General features: G+C 39.4%; 1 protein-coding gene across 19 annotated transcripts in view; it reads right to left on the bottom strand.

Moving 5' to 3' along the window:
• BRAF (B-Raf proto-oncogene, serine/threonine kinase) overlaps window positions 1-20,135 on the bottom strand; it is a 168,376-nt gene extending 148,241 nt beyond the window's left edge. For 11 of the 19 annotated variants that reach the window (XR_015161980.1, XR_015161977.1, XR_015161976.1 and 8 more), the window contains exon 1: window positions 19,718-20,114. Coding sequence is in view for 11 of the 19 variants with exons in the window: in XM_086395213.1 (XP_086251339.1) it covers window positions 19,718-19,852 (135 nt within the window). In the remaining 8 variants the exon portion in view is untranslated. Of the gene's footprint in view, window positions 1-19,717 lie in introns of all 19 variants that reach the window. The other 8 variants (XR_015161978.1, XR_015161983.1, XM_086395222.1 and 5 more) reach the window with 3 other exon arrangements.
• Between the last annotated feature and the right edge of the window lie 2,464 nt (window positions 20,136-22,599).

The following is a 22,599-nucleotide window of genomic DNA, read 5'->3' as shown; positions in this document are numbered from 1 at the left end:
AGAGTTGACTCATTGGAAAAGACTCTGATGCTGGGAAGGATTGGGGGCAGGAGGAGAAGAGGATGACAGAGGATGAGATGGCTGGATGGCATTACCGACTCGATGGATATGAGTCTGAGTGAACTCCGGGAGTTGGTGATGGACAGGGAGGCCTGGTGTACTGCGGTTCATGGGGTCGCAAAGAGTTGGACACGACTGACTGAACTGAACTGAACTGCAACACTATTTACAATAGCTAGGACATGGAAGCAACCTAAATGTCGACTGACAGAGGAATGGATAAAGATGTGGAACATATCTATACAATGGAATATTAGTCATAAAGAGGAATAAACAGTGCCATTTGCAGAGATGTGAATGGACCCAGGGACTGTCATACAGAGTGAAGTAGGTTAGAAAGAGAAAAACAAATATCATATAATATTGCTTATATGTGGAATCTAGAAAAATGGTACAGATTAATTTACTTGTAAAGCAGAAACAGAGTCACAGAGTAGAGAACAAACGTATGGTTACCAAGGAGGGAAGAGTGAGTGGGATGAACTCAGAGACTGGGGCACTGCTATGTATAAGATGTGGATGTGACTGGTGGTAAAAGTGAAGTTCGATGCTCTAAAGAACAATACTGCACAGGAATCTGGACTGTTAGATCCATGAATCAAGATAAACTGGATGTGGTCAAGCAGGAGACAGCAAGAATGAATACTGACATTTTAGGAATCTGTGAACTAAACTGGATGGGAATAGGCAAACTTAATTTAGACGACCACTGTATCTACTATTGTGGGCAAGAATCCCATAGAAGAAATGGAGTAGCCTCACCGTCAACAAGAGTACAAAATACAGTACTTGGGTGCAATCTCAAAAATGACAGAATAATCTGTTCGTTTCCAAAACAAACCATTCAATATCACAGTAATCCAAGTCTATGCCCCAACCACTGATGCCAAAGAAGCTGAAGTTAAATGGTTTTATGCAGACTTACAAGACCTTCTAGAACTAACACCAAAAAAAAGAGGTCCTTTTCATCACAAGAGACTGGAATGCAAAAGTAGGAAGTCAAGCGATACCTGGAGTAACAAGCAAGTTTGGCCTTGGGAGTACAAAATGTAGCAGGGCGAAGACTAACAGAGTTTTGCCAAGAGAACACACTGAGCATAGCAAACACCCTTTCCCAACAACACAAGAGATGACTTTACACACGGACATCACTAGATGATCAATCAAAACCAGACTGCTTATATTCTTTGCGGCCAAACATGAAGAAACTACACAGTCAGAGAAAAGAAGACCTAGAGCTAACTGTAGCTCAGATCATAAGCTCCTTATTGGAAAATTCCAGCTTAAATTGAGGAAAGAGGGAAAACCACCAGGCTGTTTAGGTATGACCTAAATCAAATCCCTTAGGATTATACAGTAGAGCTGACAAATAGATTCAAGGGATTAGATCTGGTAGACAGAGTGCCAGAAGAACTATGGACAGAGGTTCATAACATTGTACAGGAGGCAATGACCAAAACCATCCCAAAGAAAAAGAAATGAGGAGACCTTACAAATAGCTGAAAAAAAGAAGAGAAGCAAAAGGCAAGGGAGAAAGGGAAAGATATATCCAACTGAATGCAGAGTTCCAGAGAATAGCAAGGAGAGAAAAGAAGGGCTTCTAAAGTCAACAGTGCAAAGAACTGGAGGAAAACAACAGAATGGGAAACACTAGAGATCTCTTCAACAAAACTGGAGATACCAAAGGACTATTTCATGCAAAGATGGACACAATAAAGGACAGAAACAGTATGGACCTAACAGAAGCAGAAGAGATTAAAAAGAGGCAGCAAGAATACATAGAAGAACCATACAAAAAAGGTCTTAATAACCCAGATAACCACAATGGTGCTGTCACTCACCTGGAGCTGGACATTTTGGAATATGAAGTCAAGTGGGCCTTAAGAAGCATTACTATGAACATAGTTAGTGGAGGCAATGGAATTTCAGCTGTTCAAAATCCTTAAAAATGATGCTGTTAAAGTGCTGCACTCAATATGTCAGCAAATTTGGAAAACTCAGCAGTGGCCACAGGACAGGAAAAGGTTAGTTCTCATTCCAATACCAGAGAAAGGTAATGCCAAAGAATATTCCAACTACCATACAACCGCACTCATTTCACATGCTAGCGAGGAAATGGTCAAAATCCTTCAAGCTAGGCTTCAGCAGTATGTGAAATAAGAACTTTCAGATGTACCAGTTGGATTTTGCAAAGGCAGAGGAACCAGAGATCAAATTGCCAACATTTGCTGGATCACAGAAAAAGCAAGAGAATTCCAGAAAAACATCTATTTCTGCTTCACTGACTATGATAAAACCTTTGTGTGGATCACAACAAACTGGAAAATTCTTAAAGAGATGGGAATACCAGACCACCTGACCTGTCTTCTGAGAAACCTGTTGCAGGTCAAGAAGCAACGGTTAGAACCAGATATAGAACAACAGACTGGTTCAAAATTGGAAAAGGAGTACATCAAGGCTGTATACTGTCACCTTGCTTACTTAACTTCTATGCAGAGTACATCATGGGAAATGCCGGGCTGATGAAACATAAGCTGGAATCAAGATTGCCAGGAGAAATATCAATAACCTCAGCCATGCAGATGATAACACTCTAATGGCAGAAACTGAAGAGGAACTAAAAACTTGATGAAAGTGAAAGAGGAGAGTGAAAAAGCTGACTGGAAACTCAGCATTCTAAAAACTAAGATCATGGTATCTGGTCCCATAATTTCATGGCAAACAGATGGGGGAAAAGTGGAAACAGTGGCAGATTTTATTTTCCTGGGCTCCAAAATCACTGCAGATGGTGATTGCAGCCATGAAATTAAAAGACGCTTGCTCCTTGGAAGAAAAGTTATGACCAAGCTAGACAGCATATTAAAAAGCAGAGACATTACTCTGCTGACAAAGGTCCATGTAATCAAAGCTATGGTTTTTCTAGTAGTCACATAGGGGTGTGAGAGTTGGACCACAAAGAAGGCTAAGCGCTGAAGAACTGATCCTTTTGAACTGTGGTGTTGGAGAAGACTCTTCAGAGTTCCTTGGACAGCATGGAGATCAAACCAGTCAATCCTAAAGGAAATCAACTCTGAATAGTCATTGGAATGACTGATTCTGAAGCTGAAGCTCCAATACTTTGGCCACGTGATGCAAAGAGCTGGCTCACTGGAAAAGACCCCGATGCTGGGAAAGACCGAGGGCAGGAGGGAGAAAGGGGCAACAGAGGATGAGATGGTTGGATGGTATTACAGACTCCATGGACATGAGTTTAAGCAAACTCCAGGAGATGGGAAAGGACAGGGAAGCCTGATGTGCTGGAGTCCACGGGGTTGCAAAGTGTCGGACACAACTTAGCGACTGAACAACAAAGAACAAATGAGAACCTACTGTGCAGCACAGGGAACTCTACTTAGTGCTCTGTGGTGACCTAAATGGGAAGGAAATCTAAAAAAGAGTGAATCTATGTAAACACATAACTGATTCACTTTGCTGCACAGCAGAAACTAACACAACACTGTAAAGCAACTATAAGTGAGTAAATTAGTCACTTAGTCGTGTCCAACTCTTCGCGATCCCATGGACTGTAGCCCACTAGGCTCCTCTGTCCATGGGATTTTCCAGGCAAGTATACTGGAGTGGGTTACCATTCCCTTCTCCAGGAGATCTTCCCAATCCAGGGATCAAGCTTGGGTATCCTGCATTGCAGGCAGATTCTTTACCATTCAAGCCACTAAGGAAGCCCCCGATAAAAATTGAGAGAAAATAAAACTAATTTGATGTAAGAAAAAAAATTTTAATGTAATTTAGTGAACATTGGAATGGATTCTCTGGCTGAGTGGTGAAGTGGGTTAGTCATGGAGGGAAATATCTTGATTTTTAAAAAAAAATCAGATACAAAGTGAAAATAAGATTTGTGGAATAATAAAGCTCCTAGGATGAGTAAGCAGTGACACTGACTCTAAAAAAACAAAAACACCTAAATGCCCAAATTTAAGGTTAGCTGTTACAACAAATACATCTTAAAGGTATAAGGACTCAAACTCATGGTATTTATTTCTTACTCATCTAGTAGCACTAGGTGGCTAAACAGGTTGGCAAGATGGTTCTTATCTAGACTGATGGACAATCTACCATTTACAACACACGGTTTACAACTTTCCTTAAAGATCACCTCTGTTCCAGCAGGCCAGAAGGGAAAAACCAGATGAAGACGATGGTATGGCCTAGACCTAGAATGTGTGCACATCACTTGTGCTCATATTACATTCAGTTCAGTTCAGTCGCTCAGTCATGTCCAACTCTTTGCGACCCCATGAACTGCAGCACGCCAGGCCTCCCTGTCCATCACCAACTCCCGGAGTTCACCTAGACTCACGTCCATCGAGTCAGTGATGCCATCCAGCCATCTCATCCTCTGTTGTCCCCTTTTCTTCCTGCCCCCAATCCCTCCCAGCATCAGAGTCTTTTCCAATGAGTCAACTCTTCGCATGAGGTGGCCAAAGTACTGGAGTTTCAGCTTCAGCATCAGTCCTTCCAGTGAATATTCAGGACTGATCTCTTTTAGGATTGCCTGGTTGTATCTCCTTGCAGTCCAAGGGACTCTCAAGAGTCTTCTCCAACACCACAGTTCAAAAGCATCAATTCTTCAGCGCTCAGCTTTCTTCACAGTCCAACTCTCACATCTATACATGACCACTGGAAAAACCATAGCATTAGCCTGAACTTAATCACACGATCACAGCTAACTACAAGGGACTATTGTCTTTATACTCAAAGCAAATAAGACATAGATATGGTGAACAGTCTCTGCCACTGGACCTCACTCTCAAATTCCAGACTCATGTACCAAATGCTTACTCAACATTTTGGACACCTAATAGGTATTTCAAACTTAACATCCTTAAAACTGAATTCTTAATCTGAACCCTCCCCTTTCCCATGACACCTCTCTTTCTTGCACATCTCACCTTCAATCTATCAATAAATTCTGTTAGCTCTACTTTCAAAATGTCCAAACTCTGACCACTTCCCAAGACTTCTACTGCTACCAATCTAGTAAGCCACTGCCTTAGAGGACTGGAAGAGGCTCCTCCCTGGCTCCCTTGTGTCCATCCTTGCCCTTTACAACCTATTGCCCCCATAGCCATCAGAGCATTCCTATTTCCACATAAGTCAGATCATAGCACTCAGCTCTGGACTGCTACTTATTTCACTTAAAGTCAAACTCCTCACATGGCCTGTGGTCATGTCCCCACTGCTGCTTCAAGACCTCTTAGATTTCATCCTACTATTCACCTCCCTTCCTCAAGGCACTTCAGCAGCTCTCGCATCCTTACCGTTTTTTAAACAGGCAAGGTACATCCCTGGCTCAGAACCTTTGATCTTGGTTCTTCTGATACATTTTTCTCTGCCCTCCTAAAATCTTTGCTCAAATGTCACCCTTTTCAGACAAGGTCCTACCTACCTCTATTTTAAATTGCTACCTAATCCCCAAACTTTACCTGCTCTTTCATTTTTCCATAGTACTTACTACCTTCAAACATACTATAAAATTTTTTTTATGAGTGTGTGTGTGTGTCTCTCCATACACACACACACACCCCTACACCAGAATGTAAGCTAGATAAGGAGAGATATTTGCATTGTTTTGGTTTTAAATGCACTAAGCAGCTAGATTACTACCTGGCACAGTAGAAATTCAAATATTTATTGAATACATAAATACCTATTGTCCTGTAAAATGACTCAATACAAAATTTATCAATGTAGTTTTGGAAGGATGACAATGCAAATGGTGGACAATAGCTTTAAAAATGCCAAAACACAAGTCCTAATGCTTACCATTCTTCCTATAAAGCCATGATATATAGTCTTTCTACTCTCATACAGAGAAGTTACCTCACTCTTATGAAAGGTTTACTGAAAATACCAATATGCTGGCACTTTAAATTTCTTTAATTCAACAGTGGTTTAAAGATAACGTTAATGGAATATTGGCAACACTGAAACAGTTCTACTAGGTCAATCATCAGTCCTACTTTAAGAACTAACCAGAAGTTTTTGACAACTAGAGCCCTGTGCTAAAGTATGTCATTGGACATTCTTTAAAAATGCCATAAAGATATCTGAAAGCAAAATTTCGAATATATTTATCTTTGTCCCAAAAATTGGCATAAAAATAACACAACTATAATTCTGTGAAGGCTTGTATGTATTCTCACGCCACCCTTGTTATCCACTTACAAGTTCAGTACATAGCATGAAGAAGGGCAGGATGGGGATCAAGAACTGCCAGTGAAAACCAAGCAGTGTATGAATGGCTATGACACCGAATAGTTATGACTTCAGGATTAAACTTTTGTCTCAAGTACCCATTCATGATAACCAATAACTAAAAGTTTGATTCCTAAATACATATAGCAACTGAAGTGCCAAATTCAGTAGTAGAAAAATCATCTGCAATAAACCCACCAAAACGTTACACTGCACTAAATCTTTATGCATAATGAAACTTTTAGATTGTGTAATTTACTCTTAAAGTGAGAAGACACGCAGAAAGAATATACGGGCAGAACATTTCACATTGTAGAAGCAAGCATGTAAAAACTAAGACGAAATGAACATTTTCAGTAGTTGCAGAATAGGAATGTAAGGACTATACTAAATCATAAAGTCTTCCCTATCTGAAGTTCTCTGACACCTGTTATTGTGCAGTCGCTCAATCATGTCCAACTCTTTGTGACCCCATGAACTGCAGAACGTCTGGATTCCCTGGCCCTCACTATCTCCCAGAGTTTGCTCAAACTTCTGACACTATTCCCACGGAAATTTAGTAATGTGATGTGTAAAAAATTAATTCTGAGTTATGTAGGAACAATTAACAATAGTTCTTCATCTTTTCATAGTAAAAAAAAAAATAGGAAGGCAGTAATTGTTTGGGACTCATGGAAAAGGTAGGATTTTTTTTCTAAATAATAAATGGAAATTAAATTACCTTCATACATGACCAGAAATTATGCTACGAAGAACTCTTTAAAAACAAAACTCAAATTAGTAACTGTTGGGGTTTTTTTCCCTCTATACTTCGGAGAGATTTCTAGGTAGAGAGTACAAACTTTAAAATGGACAAAATGGGATTAGACCCAACGTGGGAAAAAAGTAAAATAGAAGTTCTAATAACTATTTACAATATCACTGCTGGAGCTAGTAAACTCCTTTAATAAAGCACATCTATAAATACAAACAGAAATTTACTTTGCAAAATAAGTACTGTAATGCAGCAAATACAGTATAAAAATCTTAGGTCAACAGAGGAATAACCCCCAAGCAATATTTTAAACTGTTTCGAATACTCAAAGGTAAGTGACTAATTCAAAGCATCCTAAAATTTAATTTAAGCCATTCTGGAAATAAAGTCAAATTTTTCTGGTGTTATTACTTTAAAGGTTATATATTTAGTAAAAGAAAAATATAAAACAAAAGTAGAGTATTTCTCAATTTAAACACAAGGCATTTTTTTTTACAGTAAGGAGACACATACTTTTTTAAAACACATTGATTTTGGAACAACAGTTCAAAATAGTCTCCAAAAATGTTGTGGTTCTCTCTCCCTGTAAGTGCCATTTCAAAATTTGCAAAGTAGCCAGATACTACTACTAAAGAGCCTCTTGATGAAAAGTGAAAGAGGAGAGTGAAAAAGTTGGCTTAAAGCTCAACATTTAGAAAACGAAGATCATGGCATCTGGTCCCATCACTTCATGGGAAACAGATGGGGAAACAGTGGAAAACAGTGTCAGACTTTATTTTTTTGGGCTCCAAATCACTGCAGATGGTGATTGCAGCCATGAAATTAAAAGACACTTACTCCTTGGAAGGAAAGTTATGACCAACCTAGAAAGCATATTCAAAAGCAGAGACATTACTTTGCCAACAAAGGTCTGTCTAGTCAAGGCTATGGTTTTTCCAGTAGTCATGTATGGGTGTGAGAGTTGGACTGTGAAGAAAGCTGAGCGCCAAAGAATCGATGCTTTTGAACTGTGGTGTTGGAGAAGACTTTTGAGAGTCCCTTGGACTGCAGGGAGATCCAACCAGTCCATTCTAAAGGAGATCAGTCCTGGGTGTTCATTGGAAGGACTGATGTTGAAGCTGAAACTCCAATATTTTGGCCACCTGATGCAAAGAGCTGACTCATTTGAAAAGACCCTGATGTTGGGAAAGATTGAAGGCAGGAGGAGGAGGAATCGACAGAGGATGAGATGGCTGGATGGCATCACTGACTCAATGGATGTGAGTTTGGGTAAACTCTGGGAGTTGGTAATGGACAGGGAGGCCTTGTGTGCTGCAATTCATGGGGTCACAAAAAGTTGGACATGACTGAGCGACTGAACTGAACTGAACCTACAACATGAACAGAAGCCTGAATAGTCTACCCTCCCAACTGTCACAAGACCCTGTACTAAGTCAGGTATTTCAAGACTTTCACTGATGTTTAAGTCTTAAGTTTTCCTTCCTTCACAAGGAAACTAAGAAAAAAAAAATCAGGTAATGTATTCATAATTCTTAAGTGAAAATAATGACTACAACTATCATTTTACATTGCAGGGAAGCCCTTCAGGCTATGGAACAAAAAGCTACCACCATTGTAATTTCAAACAAGGTAATAGGTCCTATGGGTCCCAATGAAAAAGGAAGAAATATGACCAACCATCACTATATGCTTATCCTGAGTAGAAACAATTTAATGATGACTCTAAGAGTAATAAAGGTGCTAATTCTGGAACATCATAGAACATGACATAGATTTCAAATGGAAAAACTCACAGTGAAGATGGAGAATAACACAGCTAGTATTATAAACTAGTAACTCCAAACACCTGATTGACATTTTCCATAACTTTTTTGGTGAAAAAACAACTTAACATATTCACTTTCACCTATACATATCTTGATTATAGAGTTAATATTTTTGAAATGTAGGTCAAAAAAAAAAAAAAGGACACTGTTGACCTTCTGGTGCCACCTACTAAGATATTTTCTTCATTTCTTATGAAGTTAATTTTGGATGAAACACGTTTTCTGTATCTGCCACTTTTCACAACCTCTCCACCAAATAAATCAAGGAAGGGATGTGTTAACTATATACTACAGTGAGTTTAAACTTTTCTTGGATAGAAGACACCTTTGAGAACTGGGAAAAAATTATGAATCCTGTCCTGTCAAAAAATACAATAGCACAAAATAACTTTAAAAATCAAATTTTAAAGTTCTAAAAATCCTACAAACTGGATCTACCTAATTTTAAGACTGAACTATAAAGCTAGAGTAATCAGGGACTTCCCTGGTGGTCCAGTGGCTAAGACTCCACGCCCTCAATGCAGGAGGCCAGAGTTCGATCCCTGGTCAGGGAACTAGATCCACATGCTGCAACCAGGAAGTTGCATGCCACAACTCAAGAACCTGCATCCACAGTGAAGACCTGCTGTAGTCAAATAAATAAATCAACTTTAAAAAAAAAGCTAGAGTAATCAAGACAGTGTGGTACCAGGCAAAGAAGAGACATATAGGTCAATAAAGCATAAAACTCAAATACAATCAACTGATTTAAATAGAGGTGCCAAGGTAATTCAACAGAAAAAGGTTAGTCTCTTCAAGGAAGGTGAAAAACTGGATATCCATATGAAAAAGAATGACCAAACTTTAACCCTTACTTCACAGTATATAGAAAAATTAACTCCAAAAGGATCACAGACCGAAATGTAAAAGCCAGAACTGTAAAATTTATAGAAGAAAACATGGGAGAAAATTTTACAGACTTAAGTTGAGCAAATATATACTGGGTAGGACACAGAATGCATGAAACATAAAATAAAAAATTGATAAATTTTATTTCATCAAAAACAAAATTTCTACTCTTCAAAGAACATTTAGGAAAATGAAAAGACAAGCCACAGACTGGGAGGCATGTACAAAACACATGTCTGAAACAAAGAACTTGTATCCAGGTTATGTATACAACATTCTTACAACTCCATAAAAAGAAGGTAAAAACTACATAAAAAGATCTGAATGGCTACTTTACCAAAGAAAATATATGAGCAAGTGAATGACAAATAGATTTAAGGGACTAGATGTGATAGACACAGTGCCTGATGAACTATGGTTGGAGGTTTGTGACATTGTACAGAAGAAAGGGATCAAGACATCCCCAAGAAAAAGCAATGCAAAAAAGCAAAATGGCTGTCTGAGGAGGCCTTACAAATAGCTGTGAAAAGAAGAGAAGTGAAAAGCAAAGGAGAAAAGGAAAGATCCATTTGAATGCAGAGTTCCAAAGAATAACAAGGAGAGATAAGAAAGTCTTCCTCAGTGATCAGTGCAAAGAAACAGAGAAAAATAATAGAATGGGAAAGACTAGAGATCTCTTCAAGAAAATTCGAGATACTAAGGGAACATCTCATGCAAAGATGGGCTCAATAAAGGACAAAAATGGTATGGACCTAACAGAAGCAGAAGATATTAAGAAGAGGTGGCAAGAATACACAGAAGAAGTGTACAAAAAAGATCTTCATGACCCAAGATAATCACGATGGTGTGATCACTCACCTACAGCCAGACATCCTGGAATGTGAAGTCAAGTGGGCCTTAGGAAGCATCACTACGAACAAAGCTAGTGGAGGTGATGGAATTCCAGTTGAGCTATTTCAAATCCTAAAAGATGAAGCTCTGAAAGTGCTGCACGCAATATGCCAGCAAATTTGGAAAACTCAGCAGTGGCCACAGCACTGGAAAAGGTCAGTTTCCATTCCAATCCCAAAGAAAGGCAATGCCAAAGAATGCTCAAACTACTGCACAATTGCACTCATCTCACACGCTAGTAAAGTAATGCTCAAAATTCTCCAAGCCAGGCTTTAACAATACACGAACTGTGAACTTCCAGATGTTCAAACTGGATTTAGAAAAGGCAGAGGAACCAGAGATCAAATTGCCAACATTCGCTGGATGATCGAAAAAGCAAGAGAGTTCCAGAAAAACATCTATTTCTGCTTTATTGACTATGCCAAAGCCTTTGACTGTATGGATCACAATAAACTGTGGAAAATTCTGAAAGAAATGGGAATACCAGACCACCTGAGCTGCCTCTTGAGAAATCTGTATGCAGGTCAGGAACCAAGTTAGAACTGGACATGGAACAACAGACTAGTTCCAAATAGGAAAAAGATTACGTCAAGGCTGTATATGGTCGCCCTGCTTATTTAACTCATATGCAGAGTACATCATGAGAAACGCTAGGCTGGATGAAGCACAAGCTGGAATCAAGATTGGTGGGAGAAATATCAATAACCTCAGATATGCAGATGATACGACCCTTATGGCAGAAAGCGAAGAACTAAAGAGCCGCTTGATAAAAGTGAAAGAAGAGAGTGAAAAGTTGGTTTAAAGCTCAACATTCAGAAACTAAAATCATGGCATCCAGTCCCATCACTTCATGGGAAACAGATGGGGAAACAGTGGAAACAGTGGCTGACTTTATTTTGGGGGGCTCCAAAAGCACTGCAGATGGTGACTGCAATCATGAAATTAAAAGATGCTTACTCCTTGGAAGAAAAGTTATGACCACCCAGACAGCATATTAAAAAGCAGAGATATTACTTTGCCAACAAAGGTCCATCCAGTCAAGGCTATGGTTTTTCCAGTAGTCATGTTCGGATGTGAGACTTGAACTATAAAGAAAGCTGAGTGCCAAAGAATTGATGCTTTTGAACTGTAGTGTCGGAGAAGACTCTTGAGAGTCCCTTGGACTGCAAGGAGATCCAACCAGTCCATCCTAAAGGAGATCAGTCCTGGGTGTTCTTTGGAAGGACTCATGTTGAAGCTGAAACTCTAATACTTCCATCACCTGATACGAAGAGCTGACTCATCTGAAAAGACCCTGATGCTGGGAAAGATTGAGGGCAGGAAGAGAACGGAATGACTGAGGATGAGATGGTTGTATGGCGTCACTGACTCAATGGACATGGGTTTGGGTAAACTCCGGGAGTTGGTGATGGACAGGGAGGCCTGGCGTAATGCAGTCCATGGGGTCACAAAGAGTCGGACACGACTGAGCGATTGAACTGAATGGAACTAAGCATATAAACAGATGTCAAATATCATTAATCATTAGGAAAATGCAAATTAAAACCACAACGAGCTACTACTGCATACATATTAGAACTGCTAAAACTAACAAGACTGATAATCCAAGGGTTGACAAGGATAAAGTTTGGAACTCTCATTCATTGTGAGTGGCAATGCAAAATGGTATTACTGCTTTAGAAAAGTTTGACAGTTTCCTATAAAATTAAATATACACCTACCATATGATCCATTAATCCAAGTTCTAGCTCCTTACTAGAGAAATAAAAAACCCAGCGTCCACACATAAACCTGAACCCAACATTTCTGGCAACCTTATTTATAACTGCTAAAAACTAGAAAGAACCCTGCTACCCATCAACTGGTAAATGCGCAACATCCATACGCTGCTGCTAAGCAATAAACAGAAACCAATTACTGATACATGCCAAAAACATGAGTGAATCTCAAAAATACCAAACTAGGGACTTCCCTGGTGGTCCAATGGTTAAGAATTCACTTCGTAATGCAGGGGCCATGGGTTCAATCCCTGGTCCACAGCCACTCAGCCCATGCACTGCAGCTGCTGAGCACGCAGCACTCTAGAGCTCGCACACCAGCACTAGAAAGCCCGCACTGCGACGAAGATCCTGCATGCCACACCTAAGACCTGAAGCGGTCAAAAACATAAATAAATACATAAAATAAAACATAAAAACAAAAGACTTAAAACTTCTAAGTGGCTTAAGTTAGAGGAAAAAAAACTTCAACTTAAAAAAAAAATCAAACTAAATGAAAGACACCAAATACATGGTAACATATACTGTATGATTCCCCATTTATGACTTTGGAAAAGGCAAAGCTAGAAGTCAGCTCAGTGTTTGTCAAGACTGGCAGTAGTGTAGCTGGGAAAATGAATGAAAAGAGGAATTAGGGAACTTTTGATGGAAATGTTCTTTACCTTGATTGTGGCAGTAGTTACATGACTATACACATTTGTCAAAACTTATCAAGTTGTGTGTTTAAAATGGTACATTATAGTATGTGTGAATTATAACCCAATAAACCTGACTTTTAAAAACTTACAGAACTCTAAATCACACCTTAACTTCAGAACCTCAAATATGATCTACTCAGTCTCCATTAGACTAAGTAGAAAACTTTGGCCCATGAACTAAATCTGCCCCCACCCTAGCTGTTTTTTGTACAGCTCACAAGTCAAGAATGTTTTTACATTTTTCAATGAAAAAAAAGAAAATAATATTTCATGACACAGTCAAATTTCAGTGTCCATAAATAAGCTTCACTGGAACACAGTCACACTTATTCATTTACACAGTCTATTAGCTGATTTTATGCTACAATACAATCATTGAGTGTTCAGTCTTTGTAACAGAGACAGAGCAGTTAGAAACACAGTACCTAAAATATTTATCACTTGACCCTTTACACAGAAGTCAGCTGATTGCTGCCTTAAACACAAGTTGCCGAAAATCTTCTACACAGATTACTACACTTGGGAAGATTCATGTCAGCACAAATCTCTCTTCCATGAACAGTAGCTCTAAAATTTTTACAGCCATCAACTCCTTTTCTTTCAAGGAGATCAATGCCTAATGCAGATAAATGAAGAATTTCAACAGTTAAAGTATAGTGGGACTAAATAGAGCCTTGAGGTAAGCTCTGTAGAAGGTCCCTAATACCCTCAAAACAAATTGTTCCAACCATGTGGTTGTCAATCTAATAAACTGATTTTATGAGTAGCATTAAAAAAAGAGAAATGAATGGTACAGAAAATCCAAGTGCACCATACCTAACAGGGTTTCATTCACCAATTCTTTAAAAAAATCTTCTTTTAACTGAGATATAGTTGATTTACACTATTATATTAGTTTCAGGTGTACAACACAATAATGCAAAAAATTTATAGATTGTACTCCATTTAAAGTTACTATAAGATACTGGCTTATATTCCCTGTTTTGTACACATTAACCAATTCTTTCACTAAATATCTGAGTACCTATGTGCCAGATGAGGATAAAAAAATGTACAAAAGAGTCAAAAACTGCTTCATGTATATGGATATTAGAGCAACTCAAAAATCTACATTTCTTACAGCGCTAATGTGTTTTTAAAAACAGTACTAGAGCTCTATAGTAATTGTAAAACCACAATCTTATGGCACATTTGTCCCCAAAGTGCTGTCAATAATTGCAGCTATATTACAAGAATAAAAATGATGTTTCATTTCACGTTACAGAGCTTCCAGAAGATATAAAGTTAACTGAGTTCAGAGCAATTTTTATATTCTTTATCAAGGGCATTCCCAGAACCCAGAAAGAAATGTAATGTTATTGAGCATCTCTTTGCCTCTATAAGCACAGTCCTGATATGGGGGGAAACAAGAATAACAGTTTTTTAAACCCAAGAGAAATCATGGAAACCAAAATAATCTCAGAGGATAGAGGGGAGAAAAAAATAATTGCTTAATGTTAGAGTAGAGGCTGTATTAAAGTTTCTTCTGACTACCGTGCTAATTATGCGACAGTAAATTAGATTGGTGGACAAAAGAAAACTGAAAAATAAAAACCACTTCCCAGAATATGTCAATGCCGCCACCAAATATTTAAGGAAGGAACAGAAGAAATAAGGCTAGATTTTTGGTTCTTATCTATAACGTTATGACCATGTAAGCATTGTTTACAAAACAGAAAAGCTCCTCAACAGGCTCATCCATTTTGAATCCAGAAGCTGTATAGCTACTGCCAATCCTGACTTTACAGGATAACCAATTCAGACGAACTAGACAAAGAATGAGTAAAAGGACTCAAAACAATTCAACTTCTGAGGAAGAAAAATTTAGTAAAAGCCACTGACTCTAAAGGTTTATCTGAATGACAATTTGAGGCAGAAATTTAGGAAGCAAGGGAACATACTGAATTTCATAAAAGAGGAAGATGACACAAAATGTTCACTAAGTACCAGCTAAATTAATATCAAGATGTCAAGGGGGAAAATGCACTTTTGCATTTCTAAAGGAGAAAAAGAGCTTTATGGTTGGAGAAAAAAAGAACACTAAAATAAATGCTTCATTCTTCAACAAGGTAAGCATCAGGTCTTAGAAAACGCTAACAAAGCAGTATACAAATGCTAACAAAGCTCCCTCCCTTTCTTCCCTAGCACTCCTAGAGCCTAGGTTTCCATTTGTTATGACCCGATCGCTCCCTCAACAGTAAAGCCAGAAATAGGGAATCAAAATAAATCAGACTTCTTTAGCCTATAGTCTTAATATAATTTTTCTAGCCTATTATCTAAATACAATTAAATCAAGTTGCTTTTAGGTTTTACTACATTCAAGGATTTGAGTACTCAGTTTCAAAGTTTCTTTCTTGTCCATTTACTATCAATTCCTTTAATAGTCAGCATACATAAGTGACAGATGTCAGAAAATTTCTAAATAAAATAAGAGGTGAGTGGCGCCGAAAGGAAGGAGTTCATTAAACGGTAAGAAAGACTACAGAAAGGGAATGCTAAAAACACCAAAGACACAGTTATTTTATGGTTTTAACAAACAGGCATGTTTTGTCTACTTTGAAATGTTATCTTAACAAGTTCATACAGCAATAGTCAGAACTGTAGAAACACAAAGTTTAGCGGGCCTAACACTTTTTAAAAGTATGATGCAATTCAACCTGGTTTGGCGTAATTCACAAAAATGTATTTTAACACACTGAACCTCATTATAAAGGACATACTATCCCAGAATACTACTTAGTCAATGTATTATTATAATTACACAGTTTAACCAAGGTTAGTGATAACAGATCTTGAAAACAATACAATTTTAATTGTCATGTGATTGTAAGAGGCTCCTTTCTACAAAAATACACTGTAAGAGGAATGGTTAATAAATATCATACCCTGGCATAACACATTAAAAAAAAAACAAAACATTTTTATACCATATTGTCAAAATGTCCCATACTATACCATATGGTCATAGAAAGAAAGTAACATCAGGGAACTATAAATGGTTAGAAGTAAATGTTTAATGCCAAAAGTAAAAGCACATTTATTTGATAAATATTTAATAAGCTCCTGTCATTTATCAGAATATTCTATTTTGAGCTTCTACAAAGTAATACAAATACAGGACATGGAATTTGTTCACTTACCAACATAATTTAAAAAACTAAATCTACATTCTATGTTCAAGATGTCTGACAGCAAAATTTTTTAAATTAAAAACATAAAAATTGTTAAAATCACACTATATGTTAAATCTTTTATGATGCTGTTTAAAAATATTACAAAACCACATATATTATATTATGCAAGCATTAAAAAAGAGTGTATGTATATACACTAAAATGTTTTATAGTAATTATATCTTAGTGGCAAGATTACAGATAATTTTCCAAAATTTTTTGCACTTATATTTTTCTAATTTTTCAATAATAAATGTGTTTTTCCTGAGAAACTTTTAAAAATCTGTATTTTACTGTCAAGTAAGGTAATTCTTTAGACACTTTCTTTCATTTCGTTCTATGCACTTGACAATCATAACATTATCTCCTTAAGTGCATATAAGGAAGACAGTTTAAAAGATGACAGTAAGCCAACTTCAAATTTAAAATTATTTTTTGGAGGAATTTATTCTATCATCTATAACACTGATATTTATATTGAAAAGAGATTTGTTTTTAACCCTTTACTCTCCCCTCCCCCAGTCAAATACATTTATTATAAGCTCTTACAGGAAAATATGGAGGAAAAACTACTATTCATCACTAGCCATAAAAACTTCGGTGGAGGAGGCAGGGGGAAACACTTCTACTGAAAATTAGTTAAGAGTATACTTATGGTTTCAAGAGATACTAATATCTTTTCCAATTATTACCAATTTAAACTTGAATTCATCTAGCCTAGAAGTTCTCAAGTACTGGCACATGAGAACTGCCCAGGAAATATGCCAAATACAGAAGCTCATGGCCCTAGCTCTCACCTACTGAGTCAGAATCTTCAGAGTAGAGCTCAAACAATCTGGCCCTTTCAAATAAAATAGCAGACAATGTACTTAACAAAAAATTTCTCTGTATCACTGCAAACTGTTCTAATAATTTTGAAACAAAGTTCTCAATGAAAATAATGTTACAATCAGAAATACAATTTCATAGAAAGAGAAAGTGTCAGTCGCTCAGGCCAGTCTGACTCTGTGACTTCATGGATTGTAGCCTGCCAGGTTCTATCCATGGGATTCTCCAGGCAAGAACACCGGAGTGGGTGGCCATTCCCTTCTCCAGGGGACCTTCCCGACCCAAGGATTGAACCCAGGTCTCCTGCATTGCATGCAGATTCTTTAACATCTGAGCCACCAGGGAAGCCCCGTTAATCTTACCATTCTTCAGGATGCAATTCAACAAAACCACACAAGCGCTACAAAGTAAAGCAAGCCTAGAGGCACCTGTGAGGAGTAAGACAAAGGCATATCCGATTCATGGAAAAAATAGACAGCAGATGTGACCCCAAGTATTTATCCATTAAAAACAATGTATTCTAAAAATAAATTTCCATGTCAACGGAACAAAGTTGTTTATAAATAAGAAGGAATGTGGAGGTGTGGGGAAGACAAGAGGAAGCTTCAGCAAGTTAAGTACCAAAAGCCAGGAAACAAAGCAGAATGAATGGCAACTGCGGACAAGGAAAATGGAATGAACTAGGAAATGGAAGAAGGGATGACCACTGTCCTTAAAATCCAAGAAACTAGAGGAAATGAACAGATATTAGAGGAAACTGATCTGAGCAGAAATGCAAACAGAAAAGTAAATGGGAAGTGGTGTAAAGGATACACACACACACATATATATACATACACACATCACATATATCTATATAGAGATATTTATATAATTCGGAAACAAAGTTCTCAACAAAAACAATGTTAAAATTAGAAAATTACAATTCATAACCCATGCCCAGTATTTTTTATAATATATATTTATAGCTATATACAAATGAGAATTTTAAGATGAGATCAAATGGTAGTACAGAACGCATCTTGGGCACAGATGCAAGTGGTGTAAGAGAATCAAAAACAGTATTGTGAACAAACTGATACTGAACAGAGTAAAAGCATATGGGATGAATCTCAAAGTAAAGATGATGAAGCAGGAAAAAGAGAACTGCATAGACAGAAGAAAGAATGAGACGTTATGAGAATTGGGAAATAAAATGTAAGTGCTGTAGTACGAAGGAAAGAACTTTGAGCAAAGTCAATGGCGTTAAATCACATTATCTAATCAATAATTATAAAGCACAGTTATCATACCACACATTATCTCATTATTTGGAAAGGATAATACAGTGTATTATTTTATGTAATACATTTTACATAATAAAACCCCAAATGTAAAGAAAGTAATCTGACAAGGTGATAAGAGGCTAAAATAAACAGTGGCTGAGAGATGGAAGGACTAAAGAAGTAAAAGAAAAAAAAAAAATGGGACAGAAAGAAATCAATCACACCTATTTAAAAACCACAGGTAGGAATAAACAAAGAGGTGTGGATGCACAACGGATGACGGACTAAAAGGTGCCAGGAAAGCAAGTGAAATCTGACGGAATCTTGACAGCTTCAGGATTCAGAAAGTAAGTAGTTCCAAAGTGTCCAGAAGGATTTGTGACCGTAACATGTTACGGAGCAGGGGAATGAAGTAGAGGGCCTCAACAAGACTAAGACAAGAAGGCTGCAAAAATCGTCTTAAGTAGAAACTGAGGTTAGGAGCAGGCAGGTCCGACCACTGGCAAAGGAGCGGGGAGGCAGGTGGAATTGGGATGGGGGTTACCAGCTGGCGACACTGCAAACATTAGGAACCGGGGGTCTGAGGTCGGGATGGAAGAAAGAACGGAAACACTGGCACTTAGGATTGAAAAAGTAGAGGCTAGATCAAAACCATTAGCTGGTTAAAACAGGTGACGAGAAATCCTCCCCTCCGCCCTAACAAGTAGAGAAGCGGCGGGAGGGCAGCGGCCTGAAAAGGGGCAGAGTCGGGGAGAGTTAAAGAGAGAATGATGCGCCCATCTTCACCGTGACCATGTAATAATTACACACAACGTTAACTTGGGCTGGGGTCCCGGCCCCGGCTACTAACCCAGGTATTTCACCAGGATGCCGGCCCCAGGTTCCCCTCCACCACCACCACCAAAAATAAAGAAAACATCCAGGAGATGCGAGGCTGGCTACCTTCAGCCAGCCGTGACCTTCTCGGACCAACCCCGAGTCTCGCCCCCTATAGATAGCCTCCTGCTCCACCACGGCTGCCCGAATCCCCCAAGCCCAGAGCGCGGACCAGGGAAACCCCCCCTGGGCCATTGTGTGTGTTTACGTAGCGAGCTCCTGCCTGGCGGGGAGGGACAGGTGGGGAAAGCCAGTGTCTCAGCCCGCAGAGCCCCGAGAAGGTGGCTGAGGGCAACCGGAGCCCCCACCGCCACCTCTTTCCCCCCAAAAAACACCAGTCAGCCGAGCCCCGAGACCGGAGGGGTGCAGGGTGCGCCGCCACTCACCTCCTCGGGAATGGCGGGGTCCGCAGCCGAAGAGGCCGCGGCGCCGGCCTCGGGCTCCATGTCCCCGTTGAACAGAGCCTGGCCCTGCTCCGCGCCACCGCCGCCGCCGCCGCCGCCGCCACTCAGCGCCGCCATCTTATAACCGAGAGCCGGGCCCGAGCGACCGCTGCTGGGCGGGGAGGGGGAAGGGAGGCTGAGGGCGGGGGGAGGCGGAGGCGGAGGACGGGGGGCAGCGGGGAGGGACGGCCCGGGCGGCCCGGGCGGCGTCGGCGGTGGGACGGCGCCTGGGCCACCTCGGGAACCGGCCTGCGGCCCCCGGCGCAGCTGAGCCTGAGGGGATTGGGGGAAGGACGCTAGGCCGGGGGGAAGGGGCGGGGGCAGGGGGCGGAGACGACTGGAAGTCGCCGCGGCAACGGCGTCACCCGCGTGTCACGGTCGTGACGTCATCTGAGGTGCGTGACGTGATCCTCGGAGCGCCCTCGCGCAGTCGTCAGGGGAGGGTGTCTACCCCTCCTGCCCACCCTCCTCTCCCACGTTCCCTCCGCTCCGCCGTTTCCATGGCTCCGATTAATTCTCTTCTCCTCAGTCCTAAACCTGCTCTGTGTTGTCGGATTTACTCGAGGAGATTGGAGAAGTTGAGATCCTAGAGGGAGGAAGGCGGAAAGCCCTACTGTGTTATTTCTATTATCATTACAACGAACGTCTCCGAGTCATAAAAATAAGACTTGAAACCCCGAGGTTGTAACAGCCAAGCAGAATTTGATAGAAATATATTTAGGAAAAGCCAGGTTACCAGAATGATGCTTGGATCCTTTTCATTAAAGGATTTGGTCTGTCAAAGCAGATCTAAATGGAAGTCTAAAAGCTTTTTTTTTTTTTCTTTACCATCGTTTAGGAATGAAATGTTTTAGTCTGTTTTTCGTTTTCCAGATTCGTTCGTTTAACAAATTAAAGTGGATCACTTTCCATGCACTAAGGCCTGCACAAGGCATGGAGCATTCTAGACATCTGAAGCATCCAAACTTGAATCATTTAATTTTCAAGAAAATCATTCATAGTATTTTAAATACTTTTGCGCAGTTCATAAACAGAATATAGCCCAAGGCATTCTCTATGCAAAATAGGCGTGAAAACGTGAGGAGAGGTAAATTACCTTTGAGAGGCCCAATTACAGAATGGAATTCGTTAAATCTGACTTATTATTTAAAAATACATTTATGTGACAAGAAGGGGAAATATGCTGGGGAAAAAACTTAAAAGGGAAAAGTCAGAGTGAGAAGCAGTGAGAATTACTGTGAACTCCTGATGGGGTACAGGTAATCACAAAATAACCTAAGCATCAAGTCATGGTATGCTCTAAGTGGACTACCCATGAGGGGAAGTCACCAGTGACCTTCTTGTATTCACCATGATTCAAGAGATAGAAGACTGTTCTACTGACATCTTAAGCAGGATGTCTGTGTATGGATAGAGTCAATATGAGTCCAGGAGCTGATCATTACTCCCAAGGCAAGGAGTTCTGTGTGAGGCTTCTTGTTTAATCAGAATGCTAATATTCCCCTACATTGAAAAATAGGGGACAATAGGGGAAAATTAGAATACCGCCTATTGGATGAGCTTAGTATTCTCTGTACTTTTCTTCTAAGTAGAGAAGTCTCTTGGAGACACTAAATTTAAATCAAAAGATGGCTTGACAAAAGTAGTGTAAATGAAGATGATGATAGAGGATGATGGTAAAGGATAATGTCATTGAACTATACATGTCTAAAGTGCCCTTCTTTACTATAAGGAATTCTAAGCAGAGGAACATGGAACCAGCAGCCAATCATAGCACCTTTCCCCCTCGATACCATCAGAAGAGTTTTTATTCTCTAATATTCCTGTCCTATTTTATTTTTTAAAAAATCAACCCCTAGAAATATTACATCATCTCACTTCTTCATAGCATTAAAACGCCAAGATTTTTTTTCCATTGGTTGCATTTTATAACCTTTATCTGCCACAATATGTAGATCATCTCTTATTTTTTCTCCACAGAATGGGGGATCTCATCCATTTAATATTTATTCTTGTTAGCTTTTGTTTATTCAGTATTTTCTGACTTCATCATCAAATTCTGGATATATTTTCTTTGATTTCCCTAAGCTGTTCTAAAGACCCACAGAATCCAGATGGAAAAATATAGTGGAAAGCATAAACTTTGGAATCCAAAGATTAATACTTTAGTGTCAGCATGCCACATCTTGGCTATATAATCTCAAGGCTAATAAGCACAAATCCCCATTTGCTGTTCTTCCAGTCTCTAAAATGAGGGTAATGATAATGCCAGTCCTGTCTATCTGTATCATTGTGAGGATTAAACTTAATAGGTTTGCCCTTTATAAAATATAGTCAGCCTCTCAGTCGGAATTCAAGCAAGGCATAGCAGATGTGGCTTATTTCTGCCCCATGATGTTTGTGACCTCAACTGGGAAGACTGACTGCCTGGAGGTGTCTCGGTGGTGGGGAACTGGAATCATCGGGAAGCTGATTTCCTCCTATCTCTGATGGTTGAAGCTGGGACCATAAGCCAGAATTCCTCTCTTCAGGTGGCCTGAGCTTCCTCCTAGCATGGCTGCCTCAGGGTAGTGAGACTTCTAACAAGGTGACTGAGGGCTCCATACCCTCGGGTTCCTGAAAGCAAGGTGGAAGCTGTATTGCATTTTATGACCTAGCTTCCAAAGTCACACAGCATCACTTCTACTACGTTTTATTGGATACGGGTAAGTCACGAAATCCTTCCCAAATTCAACGAAAGAGATGCCAAAGAATTTACAGACATATTTCATTTCAGATAGATCATCTTTAGAATAATGAACTAGCTACTCTGTAGAAATGGCTAC

The sequence above is a fragment of the Bos grunniens genome, chromosome 4, assembly GCF_055505025.1.
Source record: "Bos grunniens cultivar Pamir isolate PY7600 chromosome 4, Bosgru_T2T1.0, whole genome shotgun sequence".
Classification (NCBI taxonomy): domain Eukaryota; kingdom Metazoa; phylum Chordata; class Mammalia; order Artiodactyla; family Bovidae; genus Bos; species Bos grunniens.
This window is presented reverse-complemented; position numbering and strand designations above follow the sequence as displayed.